Raw genomic sequence first — 17,515 nt, forward strand, 5'->3', positions numbered from 1 at the left:
TGGAAAGTCATGCACACAATGAACCTAACTTTGTGTTAGTGCATGAGGACAGTGGTTGTGTGTTGTAAATTTAAGTGCTACCTGTGGCCTCTCCTGTGGTTTAGGATGTATAGACAGTAAATGTTGAGGATGATTTTCAGAAGCTCTGAGTAATGTTCAACATAAGCACATTCCCCATCTTCACGTTGTGTCTGCCCTCTTTCCACCCTGAAAATGCCTCATTATAAAATGCTTTAAAAAATCATAACGAGTAGTATTAGACACAGAAGAGAAGCTTCAGAAGAGAGCTTTTTTATGCATTGTGCAGCAGTATAGGAGTTATTACTCTCAGTGTAATAGCAGTGAAAATGCTGGGTAAAGGAAACTGAAGGTTAAAATGATCATCAGCAGCTTCTGACTCCAGGCTAAAGTTCATAGCTCTGAAATTTTGGGATTTTAGAACAAACTGCAGTTCTGAACAAAGAGAAATTATCTAATTATTGCAGACTACACACACACACACACACACACACACACACCTAGTAAAACACGCATACATAACAAATATTCATTTGTAACATGGAGATGAGAAGATGAGGAGAGGATGCAGGAGGTTATTCTTACACAAGGGCGAGGTCCAAAACTTAAATGTCACACAGACACAGAGCCAGTGCTACAGTAACACAGTGACTGACTAGACAGAGGCTTTTCAATATAAAGGATACCTGTGAGGCCTTTTACATGACCACAAAGACACACAGACCTCACAGGCACAGGATTGTGGCTAGGCAGGGAACACTAGGAGACATGAAAATGAAAATAAGAGCACATGAAAAGGGAAACAGACTGACTCTTTGGGAATGACAGGACATAATTAGGAAGCCAACTGTTAATACGATGTATGAAATGCAAGATGAGGAATGAAATCAGTGATCATTAAAATAAGTCAAAGCTGTCAAAGCTCAGTTTGTGTTTACCTTTCTGTTTCTGTGGGTTGTAGACCTGCAGAGAAAACAGTGGAGGGTTCTCCTGCCTCAGAACTGTAACGTTCCCCCGGTTAAGATCCAGCCGGAACACTGACCCATTCATATAATCCGTCCAAAAAATATAATTTCCAAAGTGAGAGATTCCAAACGGGTGATTTAACTCCTTCCCATTGTACACCACCTTCAGAAAAATAAAACAACATATGTCATATGCAGGCTCTGCAGGGTCAGGTTTGTTCCTTAAATCTGATTTTCAGTTCAAGTGTCCACACTGCAATAGTCTAGTTTTGACGTGGTTGTCATAGTGACGACATAGATGATAGTTGCCATATGCTTGATGCTGTTATTGTCACAGCAATGAAGCACACAGTGGTTGTCATAGCAATGGCATATATCTGTTTGTCATCACAGTAAAGACAAATGTAAATACACTGGTGGGAAGGCAAGAAGCTCTGCCCACAAATGACAAAAACACAACATCTGATCTGACTGGTCAAACTGAGTCACATGTTCAGATCAGAATTAACTATGTTCTGTTAGGAATAAGGTTCTTCAGTGCTTTATTGTAGTACTTTAGCACATCTTTATTTATCGTATGTAATGGCTGTAGGGTAATAAGTGAATGAGTGAAGGTTCTCTCACGGTTCTGTGGATTCCGCTGAGCTGGATTCTCTCAATATGGTCATGGAACGCATCGCACCAGAACAGTGTTTCACCTGCCGGGTCGATGGTTAGTCCATTGGGCCACAGAATGTCAGACGAGACAAAGGTGTTGTAATTAGATCCGTCCATCCACCCTCTCATTATTTGTCCTCTGCTCTCATTCACTTCATCTTCCTCCCACTCTGTCCAGTACATCCACCTGCAGAGTCCCAAAATTTCACTCATTCATGCATGTATGGTCTCTCTTGCACTCTCTCTTTGTATGTAAATGAGTTAATGAATTATTCAGTAGTGTGAGCGCTTGATTAGCGGTTCCAGCTGTGGATCAGAACCAAGAGCAAATGTGTTCAACCCAGAGTCAGCACTAATCCATCACATTACCCATATTTCATTACACAGGAGGGGACAAATACACTCATGCTGGAGGTGTGTGTGTGGGGGCGGGAGGGACTGTTATCAGATCATCAAGAATGAGAAATGATGTTCCAAGCAGAAACATTAAAACAGAATATGTTTGTCTATAATTGATTTCAATAAACCTCATGATCCTAACATACTATTTAAGGAAATCTGATAGTGAGTTGTGTTTTATGTCAGTGTATTTTATGGGAATGTGTGACACCCTGCGAAGGACTGGCACCCCCTCCAGTGTGTGTTCCCACCTTGCACCCAGTGATTCCTGGTAGGCTCCGGACTTTGAATTAGGTAAGTGATTACATACAATGAATGGAGTAACGAATGAAAGAATGAATGAATGAATGAAAGTATATTATGGTTGTGTGTGTGTGTGGGGGGGGGGGGGGCTCTCTAGAAAGGACTTCCAGATAGTCAGTAAACGCCATTATCAACATTATCATCAACAATACCAACTGGCCCCCTGGGAACACACTTTGATGTTTTGAATTTCTTTAAACAATAAAAAACATTTGGTTTAAATAGAAGATAAAAAGCAAAATTATTAAAATTCTTAATAGGTACATGACTGGTATTCAAGTTCTACCCATTTTTGCACTGCCCATTCAAAGCAAAACTGGTGAAATTCAGGAGAAATGTATTCGACTTTGGGCTTTGGCTACGTAGAGAGCATTTTACGCGACACGTAGGCTGTCCACTAAGACATCTTAATCAGGCTGAATTTTAAGGCAGCACTGAACATTTCTTCAGCCCTGATGGCAATTTCTTGATGCAACGTAAGAACAACGCCTGTCTCTTCTCAATGTATAAAAATAATTCAAATTAAAACAGGAATTGTAGAATGCACCACGCTGAAACACTGAGGTGACGCTAGCCTCTAAGATAAAACAGACCGGTTGCGTGCGGTGGGCTGGAAGAAGCCGTGATGCAATCACACTCTAAGTAAAGTCTCCCTACCTCATGAGGACAAACGACCGTTAGAACACTGTCTACTTAAACAACTGTCTACGTAGTCCTTGCCTACCTAGGCAGCTCACTAGGGACAGACAGCTGTTTTGGGACAGACCTAGAGCTCTAGTTAGAGAGCCATAGCGCCACAGCTTGTTCATGCCTATTGCATGCGGCTGGTGTTTACCTCAGCAGCTTGCATCGCCTCCACGTCAGCTCTATGGATTTTCCTCTTCTCGTTTTATCACAATTGTAATTACTTTTGCTCTGGAAGAAGAGCGCAATAGGGAGTTGTGCTTGTGTTGCATCATGGGATTGTGGCTGAGGAAGGGTTCGATGCTGCCTTAACAATCGGCCAGGTTAAGGTACCTCAGTAGGGAGCAATTTTAGGGTATCTAATAATTGGGATTGCCTACGTGTTGGTAGTGTGCACACTATGACATCAATTGTTGTCTAAATAGAGAGTTCACTAGGTTTTGGGACTCACGCTCTCTCTCTCTCTCTCTCTCTCTTTCTCTCTCTCTCACTCTCCTTCTATCTCTCTCAGCACCTGAATGACATTAAACTCAACAATGCTCTTAATCACCAGAATTATTATGAACTACAGAATGGCAATGTCCATAAAAAGTGTCTGGAACCTCGACGACTGAGAATGAAAAAGGTCATGAAAAGTAAAAAATGTTCATGAAAAGAAAGAAGCAGTGATCAATCTTTTCGTAAGCAGCAGAGCAACTGGTTTACAGTAGGATACAATTTATACGAAGCATAACTTTTTCAACTAAGCAATCATAAAATTGTTTTTTTTTAATCTGTCAGGGTTTGTATCAGTTGGCTTCTGTTCCTGGCCTTTTCCTTGTTCTTTGGCTGTTGTTTTAGTTCTTGTCTCCTCCCTACTCCTGCCCCTTTATCATTCTCACCTGTATCTGCTCTGTAGCTCTGCCCTTCTGTCATCTCTCCCAGATGTTCCTTGTCTGTGTTGAAACTTATATATATCCTCCTTCCTCACCTTTGTTTGTGTGGGGCTCTGTTGTTTCTCTGTATTTTGAAGTACTATGTTTCAACTTGTAGCTACACTTCAAGACTTTATTCCAACTTAGTTATTTTGTTACACAAATGATGTTATTTTGTTTTGTTACTTTGTTATAAAATTAACATGCTTAATTTACCCTAAAAGCCCATTAACTAATAACAATTAGTGTGTATTATTTTACACATCAGTAATAATCAGTTCGTACCCTGTGGGAGGGTTGACAGCAATGGCTCTGGGGTGGGCCATGCCTCCCTCCAGGAGAGTCTTCCTGCTCTCCACTGCTCTGTCCATCCTCGCCACACTCAACCCCTTCCTGTGACCATCACTTGTCCAGAAAATATTACCTCCCAACCAGTCTACTGAGATCCCCTCGATGTTATCCAGATCTGTGGAGAGAGAGATGGGGGAGAGGGGGTTGGGGGAGGAGGGGGGGGGGGTAGAGTAAGATAGAATAATTCAAATCGTTTATAAACAGATTATAACAGAAGTGCTCCATTTTATATGCCATCGTTTGCTTGTGTTGTTTGGAGTTTGATACACCTACAGCTGGACAATACAGAAAAAACTTATATCACAATATGTTTATGTTTAAAATTAAGTGCAATGAACTGATGGCAGTGACAGATGCAGTAAATAATTTATACTGAAATATTGAAAATGTGTATAAAATCATATTGTTGTTATTGAAACATTTTATTGTGCGATTATATATTGATATCGAATTACTGTCCAGCCCTGGATACACGGACTAGATTTAGTAAGATTTCACTTGATAACAGCTCTGTCAAATATTAAAGTAAACTGACCGTCTTTCAGCACAGTCTCACGTCCTGTACCGTCCAGTTTCTGGCGGCCAATTAGAAAGCTGGTTGTGTCTGAGAAGTAAAGGTAGCCAGAAGACGAGTGGTAGTCCAGCGCTCTGGGGCTGACCAGGCCCTCAACTGGAACCATGTGCTGATCTGTCCATTTACCATCCAACCCAGAGCCTCGGATCAAACCGGGACGACCCTTACCGTAAAACAGAAACGGCTCGTCCTTCGTCTCTGAGGAGGGAGGGTTGAATTAGAGAGAGAAAGAGAGAAAGAGAGAGTAAATAGAGGCTGACTTTGCCCTCTGTGTGACTTTAACTGTTATATACACATTCACAACCAAATTTTAAGCAATATGAATATCTCATGAGGGCATTTTAACATGTAATAAATGTGTTTGTTTTTTAAACATGATATTAATAGAAATGGAGGACTTTATAAAAGAGGGCATGACCAAAAAAGATGGGAGGTGCAAAGACAGAATCGTACAGGAAGTGTAGAGAAAGAAAAGATAGAGTGAAAGGGAGGGGGAGAGAGAGAAAGAGAAAGGGAGAACAAAAGGGAAACAGTCAAGAGAGACAGGTAGGGAGTGTGGGAAAATGGAGAGAGTGAAAAAGAATGAGAGGCAGGGAAACAATTAAGAGAGAAAGAGAGGCAGGGAGAGTGGAGAGAAGGAGAAAGAGGTAGAGAGAGATTAGAGGAATAAACAGAGGCAAGTAGTGGGTGATAAGCCGATGCTGTCAGAGCTTTAATTAATTAATTGATGTAATTAGGCTCAGATTTTCAATTCAGTGCAAAATAAAGCCTTTGACAAGAAAAAAAAAAGAAAAGAAAAAGAAAAAGCGTATCCAACAGACTCAGGCTAATTACATCAGCTTAATTAAACCAGAATTAGTTCAGCTGATTTAGTTTATCAAGTCAATCTTTGTGTTCATAACAGCAGAACTCATTATTGCTGTGTGTGTGTGTGTGTGTGTGTGTGTGTGAGAGAGAGAGAGAGAGAGAGAGAGAGAGAGAGAGAGAGAGAGAGAGAGAGAGAGATGTTTGTAGGTGTGTGCGTACGTGAGACAATTTTTAAATGATCTAATGTGGACAATAATGTGCAGAGAAAAGGGGTGCTATACATCCATAATCATAATAATTAGTGAACAGAGCTACTTCAGAAAGCACAAAGCTCTTTACAGTTCTGTAGAAAATGCATAAGAGCCCAAAGCAAGAGTCCACCAGAGAGACATAAAGAGCTGTGTGTGTGTGTGTGTGTGTGTGCCTTACTCCTGCAGTCTGCACCATTGCTGGAGAGGGTGTAACCTGTGCGACAGCGACACACTCGAGATTTAAAACTGCTGCTGAGGACACAGAGGTGGGAGCATCCTCCACTTTTGCCATAAACGTCTACATCACAGGCATGAGACCTTACTGTACACACAGTCAAGCACAAACACAGACACATGTCATCACAGCAAACCTTATAGGCACCTGATACACAAAACAATTGTTTCAAATTAAGCAGCCAGCATTTGGTTGTTATAACAAAGTACTATTTAAAATAGTTAAAATGATAAAGAGGCCAGTGTGTAAAAGCAGAAGTGTTGTTTCTAATAAAGTGGCCAGTGAGTGGAAGTAGAAGAGGTGTTTTTATTAAACTGGCTGGTGACTGTAAGTAGACGGCAATGTCCCTAATAATGTGGCCAGTGCATGTAAGTAGAACAGAGGTGTTTTTAATAAAATTGCCAGCAATTGGAAGTAGAAAGGGGGTTTCCAATAAATTGGCCAGCTTTACCTGAGGGCTGAGTGAGTTTGTGATAAACTCTGATACTTCTGGATGTTTCCGTGGTGATGATGACATTAGCTTCACTGCTGTTAAAACGGTTTACTCTCAAAATGTCCACTTTATTTCCACGAGAAATATCAGAACACACCACATACAGGTAGTCTTCAAATACTGATAATCCATACACCTGAGATACCTGAGAGAGAGAGAGAGAGAGAGAGAGAGAGAGAGAATGTGTCTGGAGAGCGATCACACCTTTCAGTATAATCCAGAATCTCAGTGTGAACAGATTAGCGTTAATCCCTCAGGAGAAATACTAGTGGCGTTAGCGACGTTAGCACGCAGCAGGGAGGCAGTACTCATACCTTTGAGCTCAGGTGAGAATCAGCAGGTTCACCACAAAATTTAAACACACTTCATGGTTCACTTACATTTAGCTTAATCCTTTCATAATAGAACTGTGTCATATAAAAACAATAATAAAATTAAATTATTTTAAAAATTAAAATAATTATAATTGAAGGTACAAATATGTACACTTTAGGGTATCACCACAGAGACAGCAAAATGTAACACGACAAATGTTCTGACAGTGTAGGGTGGTTCCACATATGAATGTCCTGTACAAGGTCCGTACCAAGGTTCGTGTTGCGTTACATTGTATACTTAGGGTATGTTAAATTCTGATTTAGTGAGGGGACTAAAAGACTTAACATCCTGTCGTCATCACCTATGTGGGCTGCATTTCCCCATACCTAATAATGAGGGGCATGATTTACTGAATGAAGAGAAGCATTTCTACTGTTTAATACTTACCTATTTAATACTTACGTCTACTTATTTTTGGCTAAGATACATACATTAGTTTTGCAATGCTTACTTATTTGGCAGCTCCTTACTTATATTTTCCATTCCACTTAAAAGGCTGATGAATGGCTGATGAATACAGTGTCCCAATCACACCTGCCTGAACTTTACTTCCTAAACAACTAAGAGCCCTTTTGATAGTGATGCGGTATTTATTTATTTATTTTTAAACCTTGTAGGGTGCTAGTTTGTTGTTTGGAATAAAGCAGAAGTAACGTATTTGGAAACGCTGTTGTTTAAATTGTAGCTTCTTATTCATGTTACTACAGTACATAAAAACCAGGACAGTCGCTGTGTGAGACTGTTGACAGGTGTTATTTTATTCTCCCGCATGAATACATCTGAATGTAAATACACACATGAAAGCTGAAAAAAAGTGATGTTCACTGTTCACTGTTGATGCTGTTTTCACTGATGGAGTTTGGTGAGGTTCTGGTAATGAATTTACAGTTAAATGAAAGGTTTTTACATGTTTTCAGCTCTTTTTGGAGTGAAGGCAGTGAGATAAATTCATGGCCAATATTGACTTTTAATTCAAATTTCTGCATTATGTCTGAAAGTACAAATCATGCAAACAAGTGTTTATATATGGCACATGAATCGGGCCTTCATTCAGTCTGATCTGGACAAAGACCACCTCTTTTTGTCTGGACCGTGGACACATGCTATTTTAGTTCAGACAAACTTAAAAGACAAAATAAGGCATGTGTGAAAGCACCCTTAGTGCTTATTCTTTTACTTTAGCTCAACACATTTTGAGGAGACAACTAAGTACTTATTCTGTAACATCATCTCAAAATATTTAGAGAATATGGTCCAGATCTGAACATGATACAAAAAAATAATAATAATTACGATTACAAAATTCTAATCAGGGATTTCATATTTCTCAAATTAACTGTGATTCCAAAATGTATAATCACCAAATATTTCCAATTTCCAACTTTGATGCTGAGGAGTTTGGTCCGCGGAGGTTTCCTCCCACAGTCCAAAAACACACTTTGGTAGGTGGATTGAAGACTCAAAAGTAGGTGTGAGTGTGTGAGTGAATGTTTGGGTATGTGTCACCCTGTGAAGGACTGGCGCCCTCTCCAGTGTGTGTTCCCACCTTGCACCCAGTGATTCTGGGTAGGCTCCGGACCCACCATGACCCTGAACTGGATAAGCGGTTTCCATTCTAGTGATCTTTGAATTTTTCTCTCACCAGTTTCCCACTGATGACTGTGTGCCGGTGTTTCCCGTTGTAATCCACCACCTCAATTGTGTCCAGATAAATATCAGCCCAGTACAAAAATTTTTGGACGAGATCGAGGGCCAGAGCAGTGGGCTGTTCTATCCGAGTCTCGACAATTCGAATCCGATCAGAACCGTCCAATCCACAGCGCTCCAGCTTTGCCACACTTCCATAATCAGAGAAAAACAACTTCCTGAAGGGAGTGAGAGAATTAGAGAATGTGTGAGTTGGGAGCGAGGGGTGGGGGAGATAGAGGAAATATGATTTTACATTCTTTCATTAGGATTTTTTTTAAGTATTGGGTTTATTCCATGTTCAGTTTCAATATCCAAAGCATTAATGAAATGTAATTTTTTTTTATTGAATTATGTTGATTATTCCTCTTTGAATTGTCAATTTTTAATATAAAATTTCTCTTACATATTCATATCGTGTATATTATATATTACAGGATGCATATTTTAAATTATATCATAATAATGTAAGTATAATATATTGAATTGTCCCCAATCAATTCATTAAAGTATTTTTAAATCTCAACATTAAAAGTGGCTGAGAGTTAACATTTTAAACTACTTATTAGCACAAGCTAAATACTTCGCTCAGCAGAAAGAGCCAGAGAGAGAGTCAGAAATAATGTCTGAGGACAGGAGACAGGTTCCCCTTAAATACCGAGCGTGAGACAGATAATCCTCACTATATCTGCAGAGTGACAGACTTAAACGTTTTTTTTTAAAGCAGGGTTTTTAACTCAACAGAGAAAATACCACAACTACTAGAGCTACTAAAGCTGCTGAACTGAGAGAGAATGAAGCACTGATCAAAGATGTGCATGGAATTCTGTCACAGCAATTTATCTATTTCTTTATTTATTTAGCTTTTTTTTTAACACTAGAGCTATTGCTGCCAACAAGCAATGGAAGTCTATTAACACCAGTTAGCATTATGCTAACTACATGCCTAATTCATGGTTAAACTTTACCTAAAACTGTGTACATCTATTTTTAAACACCAGCATAATTTATCCATTTAAACATTGTACAATCCAGACATTTCATACATATACCGCTCTGTTCTGTAGTTCTAATCCTCTCATTAGCATATTTTAGTGTACTTAGCCATGATTGCTTGAAGCCTATGTGATGCACAAAACTGAGCAAAACAAATATAATTCCAGGGTTTTGTTTACACTACAGGGCAAACTGCATTGTTTCCTTTAAAGGAACACTAGGCAGTGTTTTTCCATTATTGTGATGCCCTACTGACCTGTGATACGGAGGACAAAGCCTCTGCAGTTTCTACTCCGGGCACCACCCACACACCCACCCAGCCCTCCCCTAGCCCTTGATTTCAGAACAGTGCTATAAAAGTTAACTACACTCTGAAAATGTAGGTGGAGCCCAGCAGCAAAAATATCAAATCTTATCTAGTGTTTCTTTAATCAAATGACAAAATAGAGTTAGATGTTAACTATTTAAAGCTCACATTTTTGACTGAAAATGAAAATCATTCAGTCTCATATTGTCCATTAATATAAACCAAGAACAAACTCACCCCATCACCGGATCCAGGGCAATTCCTCTGGGGTTCTGTAGGTCCAACTCCACCACCGTAACACACTCCTCCTCCTTCTCACTGCACACGAAAATTCGATCACTCACTCTGTCCACAAAGTAAAAATTCCCCGTGATCCAGTCCACTGCCATCTGCTCCACATCTGAAGACCGGAGAGAAGAGAGGAGCTAAATAATATGATAAATAAAGGGTTAAATATTGCATCTTACATGTTAAATGTAAAAACACCTGAAATGTAACCAAAATATCAATATTTTCATTCTGTAGTGGTTCTCATGGCCATGGAAGATTCACAAGTCTAAGCTGAAGTTCTCCATGAGCAATATGAATGATGAATTATAGTTATACTTCTATGGCACATTTATAGATCTACAGTCAATTTACATTCTTTGTAACATTAGAAAGTCGAGTCACACCCAACCACCTCCAATTAGCAAAATCCACTTGGATGATATGACAGCAGCCAATCTTCCCCTAGTGCACTCACCATTCGTCAGATATTTGTTAGAGAGGAGATTGCAAGGAGTGATTGAGCCAATTTATTAGAAGACAGATATAATTAAGAGGCCAGAAGTGGCCACACTGTTAGATTTAGTCAGGAGCACTGTGCAACACACCTACTCCCCTCAAGGAAATGCCCAAGAAGCTTTAACAAGGTCAGAGAGGCATGACCTCAATTTAACGGCTTATCCCAAGGACGGCGCCATGTGTTCAATACAGGGCCCCTGTCACTGCACTCTGGCATTGGGGTCCATGCAGTGTTGTTCCCACCAGCTCCACCTTCAGCATTCATCCCAGTTCAAATCTGCTCATGTAATTGCATGAGCGTAAGTACTGCCCAGGCCCAAAACAGCTTAGCTACTTTGGAGTGTTGTAGCATTCCGGTGCAATGCTTGGTACTAGCCTTGGGCCGGTAGAGGATATTACTGAATGTCGCAATAGGTTCAATCAGTGACAATATTAAACAAATTATTGTATATATCAACAATATCAAACAAATCGCCATGTGAATTTATTCATTTTTAATGTTGTTGCTGAATAATGGAGACACGGGATAAAGAAACCGATCCTTGTGTTTTATAAAACACTGGAAGACACAATCAAAGAAATCCTCATGTTTTAGGAAATACAGAAGGCATTTAAATTAAATGAACCCTCATGCCTTTGGGCACGGGAGATAAACGAAACCTCCCGTTTTAGAAAAAACAGTATGTGTGTTGGCCTAGATTTTACATTTAGCAGGAGCTCTGAATTGAAACCGATGTTGTGCATGCCACACGTCAATAATAGGCCAAAAGTGTATTTTTGCTCTTAACGTTAAAATCCTTCACGGCTTGTTTAAAAGGCTACGCCAATTAATATAGAATTATAGCGTGCACAACACGGACCATGGTTACCGTGCCTGGTGTGTAGATCAGTAACATAGACTGCAATGAAATGCTCATCTAACTGAAAGGTCTATAACTTGTGGGAAACTTTGCAAATAATTTTTTAATACAGTTTTATCATTAATGTTGATCATTCTGGCGACAATAATTATTTGTCTAAATTCACATTATCGTACCAGCATAGTTGGCAGTCATCTGAATTAGATTTTTTTGAAAACTTCAGAGGGCCATTACGGTTAAGGTCTAGTCAGTATGTCCAATAAGATATACATGACATAAGATGGCTTCATTTAAATAGAGATCATTTTTTATATTGTTCAGGGTTACCTCATTGACTCGAAAGTGTCCGTAGGTGTGAGTGTGTGAGTGAATGTGTGTGTGTCTGTGTTGCCCTGTGAAGGACTGGCATCCCCTCCAGGGTGTATTCCCGCCTTGCGCCCGATGATTCCAGGTAGGCTCTGGACCCCCCGCGACCCTAAATTGGATAAGCGGTTACAGATAATGGATGGATGGAGGGTTACCTCATTTTATTTCGAATGCATTATATTCATGTATTTAAGCCATATTTGTAAAGCACAAGGGCACTGCAGCACAGTTTTTAGGACAAAGAATTCAGCTCTCATTAAACATTCCATTCAGCCATTGGAGGAAATTAATGTTTGGAAAGTTTGCACAAGCTGTTCACTCTCCCCCACACATGCACACACACACACACACACACACACCCTGAAGAACGCCCTCCTGAGAAATCTGCCTACTTTTCTTTACGAGCTCCATGTTATGAGACTCAACTTTTATCACTGATCCCTAACGTATGAGCCTTAATTAATGAAACTTAACTTAACGAGCCTTAGTCCCAATATTAGACGTTCAGTCAATAGATGTCCATTGAAAACTGCCTGTTAATGCCTATTAAATATAATGACCACAGACCCTGCTGGGTGCTCCTATCCCCGTTATAATGCAGCAATACTACCAGCTGTGAACTCTCATATTTGCCCAATTACACACAGTCCCCTCCCACTTCTCCCAATCATGCTCTCAGGAGCATTAGAGGATGCATCTATCATCAATAAAAGCAAAATTGTATTGCCATTTCTGCAACTGAGCTCAAATATTTCAAATGTTCATGTAGGTATACGGCACAGAGAGGCAAAATATAATCAAAGTACAGAAACATGAAGAAAGAACAAGGAAAGACAAGATTAGAATAAGACAAGATTAAGGTAAAACACAGACAAAACACATTTAAGGCGACAACAACCACAGGTGAGAACATGACAACACTGAGAGGACAAAACAACAACATGAAAACTATTCCATTTTATTCAATTTTCTCTTCTCTACCTTAATATGTGGTTAAACTTAACTGTATTTATGTGTTCTGTTAAACAAACACCAGGCTGTATGTTTATTCTATAAATAAAGCTTCAAAATTATTATGATGCTCTGCTGTCCTATAATAGAGAGAACAAAGCGATTGCTGTTTCTACTCAGGGCTCAGCACTGCAAAAACTACACTATATAACTTTTAGAGGAGGGTAAAAAATCACATACACCCCTCCACACACACACACACACACACATACACACACACACACACACACACACACATACACACACACACACACACACCTTAATTACAGTGCTGTAAAAAAATTACCCTCTTCAACCGTAGGGGGAGCCCAGGGGCAAAAACACCCAATCTTAGCTATTGCTTTTTAATAATTGCTTCCGACATGAGCAGGTAGGGGGCTGTAGAAAATGGCTCCCAACATATGAGTGATGTTGTGATGTTGTTTATTGGCTTTTCGTTGAAGAGCATTTAGACTAAAACTCTATGTTGTCCTCACCTTGTTCAAAGTTTCTGCTACATTATTTGTATTCCCTGACTTTCTTTAACTTCTAAATACGTCTGTGTTGCAGTAATTGTTGTAGAATTGAAACTCTTATGTAACTTTGAAAGCAGACCGGCACACCATGAATCACATGCCCATGCCTAATTTCATCAACTATACCCCAACCTCACCATTCCTACTGGTGACAGAGAGACTATGAGAAGCAGTGTTCAAAAGTAGAAGGTAATAATTTGTAAATTTCATGACCATAAACATACGCTAGATGGCCAAATATATGGGGACACATTTCCTAATCACTAAATTCAGGTATTTCATTCAGTCCCATTGCCACATATTTATAAACTCAAACACCTAATGTAGTCTGTCTTTACTAACATCTGTAAAAAAACAGGCGTTCTAAAGAGCTCTGAATTTGAGTGCAGTAATGTAATAGGCCACCATAGCAAAAGTTAGTTTGTAAGGTTCCTCCCTTCCTAGATATGTCATGATCAAATGTGAGTGGTACTAATAATAGGTGAAAGCATTTAGGAACCACAGCAACTCAGACATCAGACCATTTTCACAAACGCTATTCTGTATGAAAGCATTCCCAGAACAAAAGAAGCCGATAAAGCTGAAAAGGGGTGGGTCAATGATGGAATTACAGTGGGATGTCAGAATAGCTCCTGTAGATGTAATGTACATTCGTCCACATATTGTAGTTGTAACTTTATAATATCGCTTTAAATATGTACATCACTTTCAAAAAGTAGACTTATATCTGGCAACAGAAATTAATTGTGTGGTCGAGAAGTGGCTTTTGAGTCTCCAGATATTGTTTCTTGGCCATGGCTCAACCAACGACACACAGAGAGAAATCCTGATCTATTTTTGAGCAAGACGCTTAGTTTATTTCCTATTAACTGAGCCACTGCTACATATAAACACAGTACATTTTTCCAGCATGCAAATAGACCAGAGAGCTAGCAAATGGTGAGGAAACATTCTCTGAATCTTATAAAAAAGTGCATTAGATTAAATCAGCGAACATCACCTTTAAGCCGAAGCCTTGATGACTGTTATTTTGAGTACTTTATGGGCGTGCCGTATGTGGAAAGATTGTGTCTGCAGAATATGAGATTAGGAGCGTAGGCAGAAACCACAAGTAAGCAGTACAGACCATCCCTCCCGTTGATTTAAAAACACACAAGGAAATCAGGCAAAAATACAGCAACATATTTTGATTTCCAACAAGTGTTATTTCAAACAGCATAAGCAATTATTCTTTCCACATTTATTATTATATTTTTCTGTTTGGGCCATAACAGTGCTTCTCTGCAAACCAGCCAATCAGAGCAGTGCTCATTATATTAATCCTGAGCCCACCAAAAAAATTGGCAACAGCTTCTACAGCCAAATCATAGGGTTGTAAATGGGCATGTAAATCAGCATGTAGACATCAGAGAACAATTTCCAATATGAAATTCATGTATTCTAGGGCACAGTTAAGGTGTATTTTGTTCTCCCTTATGCTTTGTTATACTCTCATTTGTTTCCTTTTTTAACTCTGTAATGTTGTATTCTCTGGGCCACTGTAACATTTTCTAATAGCTCTCTGAATTACAAACAAATTTATATCTTAAATCCTCTAAACACAGGTTCTTTACTCCTCGTTATTTTCTCGTATGGCATCACTTCATCAACCCATTTGCTTTAAATCTCAGTTGTAAGTTACGAGTGTTCATGAGAGTAAAGAGCATCTGGCGAATGAGCTAATGATTAGATGCAGTTGACCCCCTTCAACTTTAAAACCTTTCAATTAACAGGAGATTAAAAACGTCATAAAACCAAGTGGCTGAGTCTGAGGTCATTGTAATGAGCTTCTGAGTGAAGACAAGGCCCAAAACCACGACAATAAACACACCATAAAAGGAAAACCTCCATAAACCACAAGCCTTTAAAGATTTTATATCATTTTCTGTCCAAAAACATACGCCTGTACTCACGTTGGAGGTTCTGTGCTATTCTTATTTGGCTTTTCTCTGATATTCCTTTAAGTCTGGACAGTTTGTCACACCAAAGCTCAGCTGTGGACGAGGAGGTCTGGAGCCAGCAGACACTTTCGTTCCTGTGAATAAAGTCCAAAATTTGGGTTCCATTCGTGTCCAACTTCAGATTTGAGACTGAGGATCCATTCAAGTGTGAGAAGGATATAGAGTTCAGATTTGCTGTCAATATCAAAGGCAGCTGATCCCCAGGATCTAGAATAAGAAAAAAAAAACACAAAAGAAAATCTTTGTTAAAACTGTGTTCGAACATGGCAGCAAGGGTTTTATAGTAATCAACCACATTAACATTAGTGAGGTTAAGTATTGAGGTTACAATGATAACTTCAACTTCTCCTAAATGTATGGTGCTTTACCACGGCAAAGAAACACATCCAAATTAGGGATGAACGGTATCCACATATTGCATACCTTCATACCGTCTGAAAATATATACATGGTATACTGTATTACCGTGGGGTGGGAGTGGGGGGGCTATGCTGTCGGGCTGGGTGAGCCTCATATCTGTGAGTGTTGGTCGATTGAAGGATTTTTGGTTCAGCTCAGCTCAGCACAGATTGTCAGTGCACAACGATACACGTTTTGACGATATAAAGCCTGCTTCTGAGGGAGCAAATTTCAGCGACCAGTGTTGGAAGAAAAGAAAGTTTTAATATAAGCAAAATAAGACAAGCGCTACACAGTTTAGAAGCACAGCTAGGCAGCTTGTGGTAACAGACACTGTAGTTTAGCACACCACAGCACATGATGTTCCAGCGACCTGAGGCTCAAAACACCCATATTTAGAGGATAAATCCTTAGATCTGTATTATGTTGTATAGACCTGTATTGTGTTATACCGGCTAACCCTACTCCAGAGCTTTTCATGTCACTTCACACTTCTGTTGCACCACCATGTAGCCCAGAATATATTAATTAATTCATTCATTCATTATCGGTAACCGCTTATCCAGTTCAGGGTCGCGGTGGGTCTAGAGCCTACCTGGAATCATTGGGCGCAAGGCGGGAATACACCCTGGAGGGGGCGCCTGTCCTTCACAGGGCAACACAGACACACACATTCACTCACACCTACGGACACTTTTGAGTCGCCAATCTACCTACCAATGTGTGTTTTTTTGGACTGTGGGAGGAAACCGGAGCACCCGGAGGAAACCCACGCAGACACGGGGAGAAAACACCAACTCCTCACAGACAGTCACCCGGAACGGGAATTGAACCCACAACCTCCAGGTCCCTGGAGCTGTGTGACTGCGAATCTACCTGCTGCGCCACCGTGCCGCCCGAATATATTAATTATTATATACAATTTATGAGATTAATTACTGTTGGAATCTACCACTAACTAATAATATTGGTCAAGCCCTAGGTGAATAAACATTGATTTGTCAATATTTATCTAATAATTTGGAAAATTGACTTAACACATTGAGAAATGCTGTCAACTAAGGTGACACAAAGCCAAATAAGTGTCTCATAACTTCCCAAACTGATTTAAAGAATGATCAGTGTTGACACGAGCCATTTCCATTATCGAATGCTTTTTTAAACGATTTCTTTTTTAATGAAGATGCAGCTGGTAATTAATTAGGTATTAATTTCCAGCACTGATAGCCAGACTTCATCAGTTTGAATGGAGTCCTGACTGACTCTTCATTAAGCCTGGCCTTATTTATCTCTCATCTCCAGGCTTCACCGTGCCGCCGGCTGTTTGCCTTTAGATGAAGTTAAGCGTAACTGACAGCTGTAGGAGGCGAGTGGCGGTGTTAATGAGCCTCGAGCAATGCCCAGACGCTGGCATATTTCCCTCCACAGCCGCGGGCTTCCGTTAGAAATTGACACCTGAGGTCCTATCAAATAATGACCACCTCTAGGCCTCAAACACATGCTTCAGTTTAACCCTACACACTGGCCAATCATAACTAAATGACCTTTACTCTACTTTCC

At 39.8% G+C, this 17,515-nt stretch overlaps 1 protein-coding gene across 1 annotated transcript in view; it reads right to left on the reverse strand.

Annotated features, from left to right (window-relative positions):
* LOC136676248 (low-density lipoprotein receptor-related protein 1B-like) overlaps window positions 1-17,515 on the reverse strand; it is a gene marked incomplete at its 5' end in the record, with an annotated part of 218,771 nt that overhangs the window by 163,321 nt on the left and 37,935 nt on the right. The window contains 9 exons of the mRNA XM_066653107.1: window positions 957-1,146; window positions 1,608-1,827; window positions 4,226-4,406; window positions 4,827-5,063; window positions 6,102-6,245; window positions 6,610-6,796; window positions 8,672-8,894; window positions 10,256-10,418; window positions 15,509-15,763. Coding sequence (XP_066509204.1) covers window positions 957-1,146; window positions 1,608-1,827; window positions 4,226-4,406; window positions 4,827-5,063; window positions 6,102-6,245; window positions 6,610-6,796; window positions 8,672-8,894; window positions 10,256-10,418; window positions 15,509-15,763 — 1,800 coding nt within the window. The remainder of the gene's footprint in view (window positions 1-956; window positions 1,147-1,607; window positions 1,828-4,225; window positions 4,407-4,826; window positions 5,064-6,101; window positions 6,246-6,609; window positions 6,797-8,671; window positions 8,895-10,255; window positions 10,419-15,508; window positions 15,764-17,515) is intronic.

Source organism: Hoplias malabaricus, chromosome X2 (genome assembly GCF_029633855.1).
Source record: "Hoplias malabaricus isolate fHopMal1 chromosome X2, fHopMal1.hap1, whole genome shotgun sequence".
Lineage (NCBI taxonomy): Eukaryota > Metazoa > Chordata > Actinopteri > Characiformes > Erythrinidae > Hoplias > Hoplias malabaricus.